At 41.9% G+C, this 12,838-nt stretch overlaps 1 protein-coding gene across 1 annotated transcript in view; it reads left to right on the top strand.

Moving 5' to 3' along the window:
• Positions 1-211: 211 nt before the first annotated feature.
• LOC123742502 (teneurin-2) overlaps positions 212-12,838 on the top strand; it is a 36,083-nt gene continuing 23,456 nt past the window's right edge. Inside the window, exon 1 of the mRNA XM_045717389.2 lies at positions 212-535. Within this exon, the coding sequence (XP_045573345.1) occupies positions 268-535 (268 nt within the window). The 5' untranslated portion in view covers positions 212-267. The remainder of the gene's footprint in view (positions 536-12,838) is intronic.

Raw genomic sequence — 12,838 nt, 5'->3', positions numbered from 1 at the left:
TTGCAGTTCAGTGCAGCATGATTTTAGTATTTTAGAAAGTGAACGCATTACTTCGGTGTGTCTGTTTTCATGCTCACTCTGCGCTCTCTCTCTCTCTCTCTCTCTCTCTCTCTCTCTCTCTCTCTCTCTCTCTCTCCACTCTGCGCTCTCTCTCTCTCTCTCTCTCTCTCTCTCTCTCTCTCACCCCTCCCTTGCTGTCACCCCTAACAGCTGAGAGCCTTGACCTGAACCAATCCCCTAAGAGCAGCAGCGCCAGTCACCGTGGAGATGGACATGAAGGAGCGTCCGCACCGCTCTCTGACCCGGGGGCGCTGCAGGAAGGACTTCCACAACGCCACTGCATCCCTGCAGCCCGAGGAGTGCCGCGTGGCCACCCAGAAGTCCTACAGCTCCAGCGAGACGCTCAAAGCCTATGACCGCGACACACACCTGCACTACGGGGGCTGTGTGGCTGAGCTGGTGCGCCACGAACACCAGGAGTACGTCCGCCAAGGTGAGCTGGTGCACCACGAACACCAGGAGTACGTCCGACAAGGTGAGCTCCACGTCTCTGTTTCTGTGTCTGTCTCCACTGAACTGGGATTTTTTTTCATACATTCCTCCCGTTTCACAGGGTCTTCCTATTAGCCGCTTGTCGGGACTGCTTTCCCTTCCTCAGCGTGTGTTTTTGATGATGGTTTACTAAAGGGAACCTCCCACCTCCCCAGTGCAATTCAAGAATAGACAATATGCAGAGATAATGTATTGAGCCTGTTGACTACTGCACAAACCTTTTTGCTACATAACTGTTTTTAATTGGTTGATGTTGTATAGGCTTACGTTTTTTAAGTCATGTCGTATTTTTATTTTTTTAAATTTTGCAGTAGATCTTAGCCTCCATTTTGACTTAGAAAGTGATCTCGGCTCAGAAAAGTTTGATGACCACTTTTGTATGCACAATTTTGTAACTCTCACGTTGATTCATTTGATCAAACACATCTCTGTTGGGCTCATGGACACACAAGTCAGATGGTGGGCAGGCGTATTAGTGTCTGGGAGGAGAGATAAGCTACATCATACACAGGCTGGGCTGCTTCTGGCCCGTACACTCAGCGGAGAGGGAGTCAGTCCTAATAGAATGGAATGCTGCTGGCTCCCTGCACCACCAAAGTTTACATCTAGAAAGTCATTGAAACACAGCAAAGACAAACTTCAGTTGGTCATAGTCTATCACCCTTTCTCCTTTTGTCACCCTAACAAGTCATCAATTCATATATAAACCTTATTTTAAATGACGGACACTTTCGAATATCATTCTACTGGAGTGAAATGGATAACAAAAGTCATTCCCCAATCAAAGACATTCAGTCGCAAGGCGGTTTCCTAACACTTGTCTGTAATCATTCATTATTGTTAGTGGAAATAATCAATAGTGATTGCTGCCATATCTCAACTGTAAAATCGAAATGGTTAGATTCACTGTCGTGTTTTATTTTTAAAGGTGAAAGGTATTTCTTAGCTCTACAAAACACAAAACATCCTGAAGGGTTTCAGCCCTCTCATGACAACAGATACCGTGGTGTACACACTGCTTCCTTCAGAGTTCAATACACCCTCCTTCCTTTAGAGTTCAATACACCCTCCTTCCTTTAGAGTTCAATACACCCTCCTTCCTTTAGAGTCCAGTACACACTGCTTCCTTCAGAGTTCAATACACCCTCCTTCCTTTAGAGTTCAATACACCCTCCTTCCTTTAGAGTTCAATACACCCTCCTTCCTTTAGAGTTCAATACACCCTCCTTCCTTTAGAGTTCAATACACCCTCCTTCCTTTAGAGTTCAATACACACTGCTTCCTTTAGAGTTTAATACACACTGCTTCCTTTAGAGTTCAGTACACACTGTTTCCTTTAGAGTTTAATACACACTGCTTCCTTTAGAGTTCAGTACTCTGTTGTTATAAAAAAAAGTACCACTAGTTGATAGGTTAATTGACGTTCAGAACAGAGGGCAGACACTTCCAGGTGCTACCTACAAATCCTCTCTCACTTCATAATTAATCTTTAACATGAAAAATGTTATGTGACTTTTACTGACTAATAATTATACTGAGTTCACTACCATGTATGACCTAGGTTATGCAGCTTTGGCTCTATAGGTGTATGATTTATTGACAATTTTGATACCTTCTGGAAACAAAGCTTGTTTCATAAGGAGGATGGCATCCACCCAAATCATTCGGGTTCATGGTTCCTTTCACAGCATTATAAGGCTGCGTTGAGACAATGACTTATCAGTGATCCAAGCCCAGCTCAGTTAATCCCTACCATTGTGTCGCTGAGTGTTCATAATGTTTCAGCAAATGTACATTGGCCAAGGGGCGAAGGAAGACACAATGTAAGTAACAACAATTTATGTCCCTCTTACTGCCCTGAATTCCTCTGCAAAACCATCAGCTGTTGTATGCAGTAATCATGTGTCTATGAACCAGAGTTATACTGTTAGCACTAAGGCGGTGTGCCCTAGTAGGAAATCCACTGTGTGCAACTCACCTTGCACTAACATAAATAACATGAGCATGTCTACCTTCGCTAAGCTTCCCAGTAAAGCAATGAAAACAATCAAGCATCCCAGAAAATTGCTAAAAATTGCCCACTTTAACATACGTAGCTTAAGAAACAAGGTTCATGAAATCAATAATTGTGACTCACCATCTGGATCTGGTCTTATGTAGCAACCAGCTGTTTTTTTTTTTTACATTGGATAGAAGTAGAGACTCAGAGCTACAAAATGGCATATCATACACTGAATTTGAGGAAACAATGGGAAAGTAATTCTGCATTAAAAGTTGATCAACTTGTAAACTCACTTTTGAGAAAAACGTCTTTCAATGTTTTGGTACTACTACTGGAGAGCCCTTCTTTGTCTACACCCATTCAGCATAGTTCAGACATCTAAGCGAGAGAGAACAGCTCACTGAACATTACTCGCCATAGCAGAGCTGGTTAGGCTGTTACAGTATGTTATCCAGAGCATTGGTGACTGCAACTGTGCTGTCAGATTGTGTGTTTCGCATTCAGACGCACACTAGACGCTCTGGCCAATAAGTAGGGTTGACGCTCTGACCTCACAACGACAGTCAACGACAGCACCCAAGCTAACATTGGCTAGCTACTTGCAGACACATAATGAGAGAACACCCCACTCTGATGATTTTACTACCCCTAGCAGAGCAGTTTAGGCAGTTTTCATGTCATCCAGAGCGTTGGTGACTGTAACAGTGCTGCTGGCAACAATTTAATTACGCTTTGTTGCCAACGTTTACTGACACCAGACATATTCAACGGGTCTTGAGCGTTCAAACATTCATCAGTTATTCTGCCCTCTGGCACACTAAGATGAGAGTCTTTTGTTAAGAAATGTAGCTAAATAGCTAGCTAGGTAAACAATGAATCCTAATGCATGATGTAACATTAGTTAGCGAGCCAGCCAGCTAATGTTAGCTAGCTAGCTAACAGTACACTAACTTGAAATTAAAATACTTTGTCAAAATTAGAGTGGAGTCTTTTGTTAAGACATGTTGCTAGCTAGCTAGCTAAACAATGGACCATAATCACAACTCATGACATTACTACCTTGCATGAATCTGCAGGAGGCTAACCAACCAGGTTCTATGGTTATAACTAGTCAAGCAAATGTGTCTGAGATACGAAGAATAAGATCAAACATATAACATTAGCTGGCGACCCAGCCAGCTAATGTTAGCTAGCTAACAGTACACTTGAAATGAAACCACTTTGTCAAAATTAGAAACGTGTAATATCTGAAAATGTAGCTAGCTAGACTATCTTAACCGTGGTCTGAAATCGGAGTAGATGGCCAGAGCAAATTTACCAACTAGTACGTCTATCAACAGTTGCAGTGACATTCTGTTGAAATGGACACTTGCATAATGGAGTCCTTTTGTTAAGACATGTTGCTAGCTAGCTAGCTAGCTAGCTAAACAATGGACCATAATCATAACTCATGACATTACTACCCTGCATGAATCTGCAGGTATCTAACCAACCAGGTTCTATGGCTATAACTAGTCAAGCAAATGTGTCTGAGATGCGAAAAATAAGATCATACACAACGTTAGCTAGCGACCCAGCCAGCTAACGTTACCTAGCTAACAGTACACTTGAAATGAAACCACTTTCTGTCAAAATTCGAACAAATGCATTTTGATTAAAAAATGTATTTTTTACGTTCAAACAGGTCTCCTGTGAAGTCGTGACTTGCGACATATGCCTAGTTTCCTGAATCGGTTCACAATTTGTTAGAAACTCACTTAGATAATTGGTTATCCTCTTGACGGTCGCCTAGGATAGGGGGCGCTACAGCAATTTTTGAAAACAATTTGTTCCCATTTTAAACGGCCTCCTACTCAAACTCAGAAGCTAGGATATGCATATAATTAATACTTGTGGATAGAAAACACCCTAAAGTTTCTAAAACTGTTTGAATGGTGTCTGTGAGTATAACAGAACTCATATGGCAGTCAAAACCCCGAGACAGATCGTAACAGGATGTGGAATTCTGAATTGCGGACTCAACTTCATCACTTTGCCTATAAATCACACCATGAGCTATGGTTCATTGAGCACTTCCTATTGCTTCCACTAGATGTCCCCAGTCTTTACAAAGTGGTTTGAGTCTCCTACTGTGAAAACTGACAGAATGAGAGTCTGTGGAAAGTGGTCACATGGAGAGGGCCATCACCATTATGACGCCGGCGCCCCTGGCTACCCTCCCCTTTCGAAACGTTTAGAAAGACAATGCAATCGTCCCCCTTGAATCTTATTGGAGCTCTGGTTGAAAAAGGCCCTAAAGATTTATGTTTTACAACGTTTGACATGTTTGAACGAACTTAAATTTTAAAAAAATGCATTTTGTTGAGAGAGAAGTCCCGCGCACGACGGTACTTTTGGAGCAGCCTTCAGAACGCGCTAACAACAACAAGCTATTGCGACATAAAGGATTAACTTTTTCGAACGAAAATACATTTGTTGTGGACCTGGGATTCCTGGAAGTGCCTTCTGATGAAGATAATCAAAGGTAAGGGATTATTGACAATAGTATACAAGAGTAGATTTGATATGCGATTGTTCCAAGATGGCGCTGACCTGTAACGGTAGCCTATTTTTCTGAGTATCGCATCCCCTTTTATCGCAAAGTGTGATTACCCAGTAAAGTTATTTTTAAATCTGGCATTACAGGTGCTTTCAAGAGATGTTAATCTATAAATCTTAGAATGACAATATTACATTTTAAAAATGTTTTCGAATAGTAATTTAGTAAATTGTAGCGCTGTTTCACCGGATGCATTTGAGGGAAATTAGTTAGTCAACGTCACGTGCCGATGTAAAATGCTGTTTTTATATATAAATATGAACTTTATCGAACAAAAGAATGCATGTATTGTGTAACATGATGTCCTAGGAGTGTCATCTGATGAAGATTGTCAAAGGTTAGTGCTGCATTTAGCTGTTTTTTTAGTTATTTGTGATGCATGTGGTTGGTCGGAAAATGGCTATGTGGCTACTTTTACGATATACTCCTCTAACATAATCTAATGTTTTGCTTTTGCTGTAAAGCCTTTTTGAAATCGGACGACGTGGTTCGATTCAGGAGAGGTGTATCTATAAAACGATATACAATAGTCCTATATTTGAAAAAAAATATATTATTACATTTTGTAAAGAAAATGGCGATAGGATTTTTCGCTGGATGTTGATCCCGCATACGGGACGAGCCCGTCCAGAGGTTGTAACATCTACAGAAAAGACAGAAATGCAAAGGTGGAGGTGTTGCCGTTTATATTCAGAACCACATTCCTGTAAAGCTTAGAGAGGATCTCATGTTAAATACTATTGAAGTAATATGGCTACAAGTTGACCTGCCTCATTTAAAGCCCATTCTGTTGGGAAGATGCTATAGACAGCCAAGTGCTAACAGTCAGTATCAGGATAATGTGTGAAATGCTTGATAATGTATGTGATATCAACAGAGGTATATTTTCTGGGTGATTTCAATATTGACTGTCTTTCATCAGGCTGCCCACTCGAGAGAAAGCTTCAAGCTGTAACTAGGTGCCTACAACCTGGTTCAGGTTGTCAGTCAGCCTACCAGGGTAGTTACAAACAGCACAGGAATTAAATAATCAACATGTATTGATCACATCTTTACTAATACTGCAGAAATTTGATTTATAGCATCCAAATCCATCGGATGTAGAATCTCAATATAATAGCCATATCTAGAAAAAACAAAGTTCCAAAGGCTGGGCCTAATATAGTGTATAAGAGATCATACAATATGTTTTGTAGTGATTCCTATGTTTTTGATGAAAATAATTGAAATTATATGCATTGGTTTCGAAATTTAATTGGAATTCACTGCAATGTTGTAGTTCCCAAGGTATGTGAAACCTGATTAGCCAATTTGCAGTACGTTTTCCAATCGGTTGTACTTTCATGGTTTTGCAGGAGTTTCATATTATTAGTTCAGTGGAAGACTACCTACCTGTCCCGCATAATTCAAAACCAAGGCAGCATTGAAAATGAGAGATTCCTTTTCACATGGCTAGCAGGTAGCAAGCGTTTTTTGATATTTAAAAAAGTTCAGGGTGCAAAATGTCATCAGCAAAGAAAAATAAGGCAGATATCCGCTCACTTATTGCCTCTTGGACAAAGGAATATGGATTCGTTTTACAGAAGGACCGATCTGTTTGCACTCTCTGTTGTAAAACTGTTGTTTGTCAGACATCAAGTGTATGGCGTCATTTTGAAACGAGACATGAGAAAAACTTCAAGGATGAGGAGAACAAGGCTGAAGGAATCAAGAAGGCCGTGTCCAGGTATGAAAAGCAAAGGAGTGTGCTTACAAATCTATATGCAGTCAAACCAAGCTACAGGGGGAAGCTACAAAGTTGCTCAGTGCATTGCTAAACATGGAAAACCATTTACTAATGTGGAATATGTGAAGGAGGCTTTCCTCAGAATTTCGCAGACTTTATTTAATGGATTGCCTAACAAAAACACAATCATCTGAAAGATCAAATACATGTCTGCCAGAACTGTCTGCCAGAACTGTTGAAAAGGCGCGTTACCGAGATGGTTGAAAATGTAAAGGAGCAGCAAACTGTAGCGTTAAAAGATGCACCTGTGCAGAGATAAGATTGGCCACCCCGTAGTTAAATGCAGTGGTAGAAAAAGTACCCAATTGTCATACTTGAGTAAAAGTAAAGATACCTTAATAGAAAATAACTCAGGTAAAAGTGAAAGTCGCCCAGTAAAATACTACTTGAGTTAAAGTCTAAAAGTATTTGGTTTTAAATATACTTAAGTATCAAAAGTAACTGTAATTATTAAAATATATTTAAGTATCAAAGTAAGAGTATAAATCATTTCAAACTCCTTATATTAAGCAAATCAGGTGGCACCATTTTCTTGTTTTTTAAATTTATGGATAGCCAGGGGAATACGCCAACACTCAGACATCATTTACAAAAAAAAGCATTTGCGTTAATGTAAATGCTTCAGATCAGGTATTGGGGATGACCAGGGATGTTCTCTTGATAAGTGTGTGAATTGGACCATTTTCCTGTCCTGCTAAGCATTCAAAATGTAACGAGTACTTTTGGGTGTCAGGGAAATATAGGGATTAAAACGTTTTCTTTAGGAATGTAGTGAAGTAAAAATACAAGTTGTCAAACTAATGGGGATCCATAACAAACCCCAGGAAGAGAAGCTGCTGTCTTGGCAGGAACTAATGGGGATCCATAACAAACCCCAGGAAGAGAAGCTGCTGTCTTGGCAGGAACTAATCGGGATCCCTAATAAGTACAGAAACAAATACACAGTGGGTGCAGGTTTTATTGTGAAGTTTTAATTTGACTTTTTCACTTTGTAGGTATGGTGACACAACCTAGGCTTTTGCCTGTGGTTCTGAGATGGGTTTGATGTGGAATTTACTTCTAAGGTTGCACACAGAACTGCATCTCTCGCTCTCAGCATTATTCAGTGTGCCCTGTGAGAGGAACTCTGTTAGAGATCAAAGGAAGACAGGAGTCATGCAGGATGGACTCTCTGAATATGCAGCTCTGTAGAAACCCACTGAAGATACTAAACAGTCTGCCTCCCACACCCGAAGCCATGGCTCACCTTGTCCTCACCTCACTCAAACACCACACAGCACTTTACTCCATGGAGAGACTTTACCATGGAGAGACTTTACCATGGAGAGACTTTACCATGGAGAGACTTTACCATGGAGAGACTTTACCATGGATAGCTAGTTGAGATGTCAACCTTATGAATATGATGTTATGAGACAGAATTGAGGGCAAAAGAGTAGTGCTGAGCAATTAATTGACATTTTGGTTATTTTCCTGTTTTTATACAACTAATTGACCAACATCGTTTTTGGGGGTTGTTTGTTTATTGTTTGGTGAACTCAGTGTGCAGTTTCTCTAGAGATAAATTGGATCAAGCCTGAACTGTGCAACATAGTATGGAGTTGTAGTTTCCAACAGGCCAATATTTCACATAGTTTAACGCAGAAAACGTGGTAATTAAGTACAATGACAATAATCAATTTATTCGCCTTGTCCCGTTTTTGTTTATTTTATGACTGCTACATAAGAAGCAGAAGAATGCACGATCCAGAGGTATCTCTGTTTTATCCACCCTCTATTCTCCTCCACCCTCTATTCCCTCCACCCTCTATTCTCCTCCACCCTCTATTCTCCTCCACCCTCTATTCCCTCTGTTTTATCCACCCTCTATTCTCCTCCACCCTCTATTCCCTCCACCCTCTATTCTCCTCTATTCTCCTCCACCCTCTATTCCCTCCACCCTCTATTCTCCTCTATTCTCCTCCACCCTCTATTCCCTCCACCCTCTATTCTCCTCCACCCTCTATTCCCTCCACCCTCTATTCTCCTCCACCCTCTATTCTCCTCCACCCTCTATTCTCCTCCACCCTCTATTCTCCTCCACCCTCTATTCCCTCCACCCTCTATTCTCCTCCACCCTCTATTCTCCTCCACCCTCTATTCCCTCCACCCTCTATTCTCCTCCACCCTCTATTCTCCTCCACCCTCTATTCCCTCCACACTTTATTCCCTTTATTCCCTCTATTCTCCTCCACCCTCTATTCTCCTCCACCCTCTATTCCCTCTGTTTTATCCACCCTCTATTCCCTCTTTTCCCTCCACACTTTATTCCCTTTATTCCCTCCACCCTCTGTTCTCCTCCACCCTCTATTCCCTCCACCCTCTATTCTCCTCCACCCTCTATTCCCTCCACACTTTATTCCCTTTATTCCCTCCACCCTCTATTCTCCTCCACCCTCTATTCTCCTCCACCCTCTATTCCCTCCACACTTTATTCCCTTTATTCCCTCCAACCTCTATTCCCTCCACCCTCTATTCTCCTCCACCCTCTATTCTCCTCCACCCTCTATTCCCTCTATTCTCCTCCACCCTCTATTCCCTCCACCCTCTATTCCCTTCACCCTCTATTCCCTCTGTTTTATCCACCCTCTATTCCCTCTTTTCCCTCCACACTTTATTCCCTTTATTCCCTCCAACCTCTATTCCCTTTATTCCTTCCACCCTCTATTCTCCTCCACCATCTATTCCCTCCACCTTCTAGTCACCTATTTCCTGGCAGGTGATGTGGGTCATCAGTCACCGTGGAGAAATGAAGGCATATAAGTGTCTGCGTGTACAGCTTGAACTCTGCAGTCAGTGTTCAGGGGTGTGTGTGTGGGGGCCCTGTGTCAACCACAGCCATATGGTGGAGGATTTCAGGTAGAGCAGGAGATCCTCCTAATGAACCAGGGCTGATGCACGCCTTCACAGCCGCGGAAAGCCGAGCCAACCACTCCCTTAAGAGCAGTTTGGCTCCATGCAACATCTGCTGTCATGTACTTCTGCTCCCCGGTTCAACCATTACCAAACACAGCTCTACCCCGAACACAGCGCCAATGTCGTTTAGCCTATTCTAATTTGGCCGCATTGTGTGTGTGTGTGTGTGTGTGTGTGTGTGTGTGTGTGTGTGTGTGTGTGTGTGTGTGTGTGTGTGTGTGTGTGTGTGTGTGTGTGTGTGTGTGTGTGTGTGTGTGTGTGTGTGTGTGTGCCCTATACATGTTCCAGTCAAAATCCAGAACATCACAAAAACATGTCTAGAATACAATATTGAGTGATATACAGACAACAAGATATAATGTTGATAGCGAAATAGAGCTGGGACAGACGGAGAGGAGTGGCGGAAGACACTGCCATTAACATTGTGAGAATCCAGAGTGACTTCATTACATGAGTTGTCACCGAGATTATCATTTTCATAGTCAAGAAGACCATTTGTCCTCTTTGGCTTAAGGAGCTGTGTGCGGGCTGTGCAGGCTAAGATGGGATGCAGTATTGATGGTGTTGTGGCTGCTGGTGTGCTCTGTGTCTGGAAGAGACTGCTGGAATATAAATGAGCCTTTAGGGGGGAGGAGAGAGCTGTGGTGGGGGGGGGGGGGGGGGGTCTGGGGCTAAACAGCGTGAGTGTGAGGAAATGGCGAGCGGAGCAGTACACTAGGACAGGTTTCCCACAAATCCCAGGTCATGGCCGTGCCACTGTGATCTGAAGACATGGCAGAGGGCAGGAGACATGCAATTCAGTGTATTTGTTCCTGCCGTATCCACCTCAAAGCCTGTTCTGTACATTATGCACTGTGTAGGTTCAGTAGGCCATTGATTCATTTCAATGCTCACGGTAATAGTAGCATACAGCAAAAACAGGGGATTGGATGGTGAGATGACATTTTGTAGGTCAGCGCGAGGGCTTTAGTGTGAGAGGGCTTCAGTGTGGTTTTAATACTGTAGACCTCAGAGACTGTGCACTGTTAGCTTGATAATTCCATTAGTGACGTCACAATGCATTCTCAGCTCTAGTGCACAGATCGTGATCTTTCATCCTTCTCTCTCCCCATATACAGTCAGTATATCACCTTAACCATTTAGGAACACCATTTATTCTCACTTGTCATTTCTAGCTCCCTTATCCTATTTTCCCTGTTTCCCTCAGAGGGCAGAGTATGAGACAGACAGAGGAAGGGTTTCTTTCACTTTGAGGATGGGTGTGATGTGAATGTTGGGTTAAGGGTGTAAAGGCCAGTCGTTCGTTAGGTTATAGGGGAGGTGGCTGCACCGTTTTCTGTTTCCTTGGTATACTGTAGGTCTGATTGACCGGAGACTTTATCTTGGTTCACTCGGACATTTTACATGGAGACATACACTACCGTTCAAAAGTTTGGGGTCACTTAGAAATGTCCTTGTTTTTAAAAGAAAAGCCAATTTTTTTTGTCCGTTAAAATAACAGCAAATTGATCAGAAATACAGTGTAGACATTGTTAATATTGTAAATGACTATTGTAGCTGGAAACGTCTGATTTTTTAATTTTTTTTATGGAATATCTACAGAGGCCCATTATCACTCCTCTGTTCAAATGGCACTTTGTGTTAGCTAATCCAAGTTTATCATTTTAAAAGGCTAATTGATCATTAGAAAACCCTTTTGCAATTATGTTAGCACAGCTGAAAACTGTTGTTGTGATTAAAGAAGCAATAAAACTGGCCTTCTTTAGACTAGTTGAGTATCTGGAGCATCAGCATTTGTGGGTTCGATTACAAGCTCAAAATGGCCAGAAACAAAGACCTTTCTTCTGAAACTCATCAGTCTATTCTTGTTCAGAGAAATGAAGGCTATTCCATGCGAGAAATTGCCAAGAAACTGAAGATCTCATACAACGCTGTGTACTACTCCCTTCACAGAACAGCGCAAACTGGCTCTAAACATAATAGAAAGTGGAGTGGGAGGCCCCGGTGCACAACTGAGCAAGAGGACAAGTACATTAGAGTGTCTAGTTTGAGAAACAGATGCCTCACAAGTCCTCAACTGGCAGCTTCATTAAATAGTACCCGCAAAACACCAATCTCAATGTTAACAGTGAAGAGGCAACTCCGGGATGCTGGCCTTCTTGGCAGAGTTTCAAAGAAAAAGCCATAACTCAGACCTGCCAAAAGAAAGAAAAGATTAAGATGGGCAAAAGAACACAGACACTAGACAGAGGAACTCTGCCTAGAAGGCCAGCATCTACAATAGTCATTTACAACATTAACAATGTCTACACTGTATTTCTGATCAATTTTATGTTATTTTAATGGACCATTTTTTTTAATTTTCTTTAAAAAACAAGGACATTTCTAAGTGACCCCAAACTTTTGAATGGTAGTTTACAAATGTACAGGTAACTGCCAAAATAAACGAAACACCAACATAAAGTGTCTTAATAGGGCATTGGACCAGAACAAGCCAGAACTAGTGTCTGGACTAGGGTTGCAAAATTCCTGGAACTTTCAATAAATTCACTGGTTTTCCCAAAATAACGGTTGGAGGATCCAACCAGGATGGGAGCCTCCAACCAGGATGTGAGCCTCCAACCAGGATTTCTGGAAATTTCCCTGAATTGTGCAATATCTGGAACTCTATTGGAGGGATGCGACACCATTCTTCCACAAGAAATTCCATAATTTGGTGTTTGGTTGATGGTGGTGGAAAAATCTGTCTCAGGCACCATTCCAGAATTTCCCATAAGTATTCAATTGGGTTGAGATCTGGTGACTGAGACGGCCATGGCATATGGTTTACATAGTTTTCATGCTCATCAAACCATTTTAATGATCACTTGTTCTCTGTGGATTAGGGCATTGTCTTCCTATGGGGGCATAGCCATGGTAGCCAAAATAATCACAATTTTCTTTT

Source organism: Salmo salar, chromosome 04, assembly GCF_965601325.2.
Source record: "Salmo salar chromosome 04, fSalSal1, whole genome shotgun sequence".
In the NCBI taxonomy this organism is placed as follows: Eukaryota; Metazoa; Chordata; class Actinopteri; order Salmoniformes; family Salmonidae; genus Salmo; species Salmo salar.
Note: the sequence above shows the minus strand (reverse complement) of the source record. Positions and strands in the feature narration are given on the sequence as shown.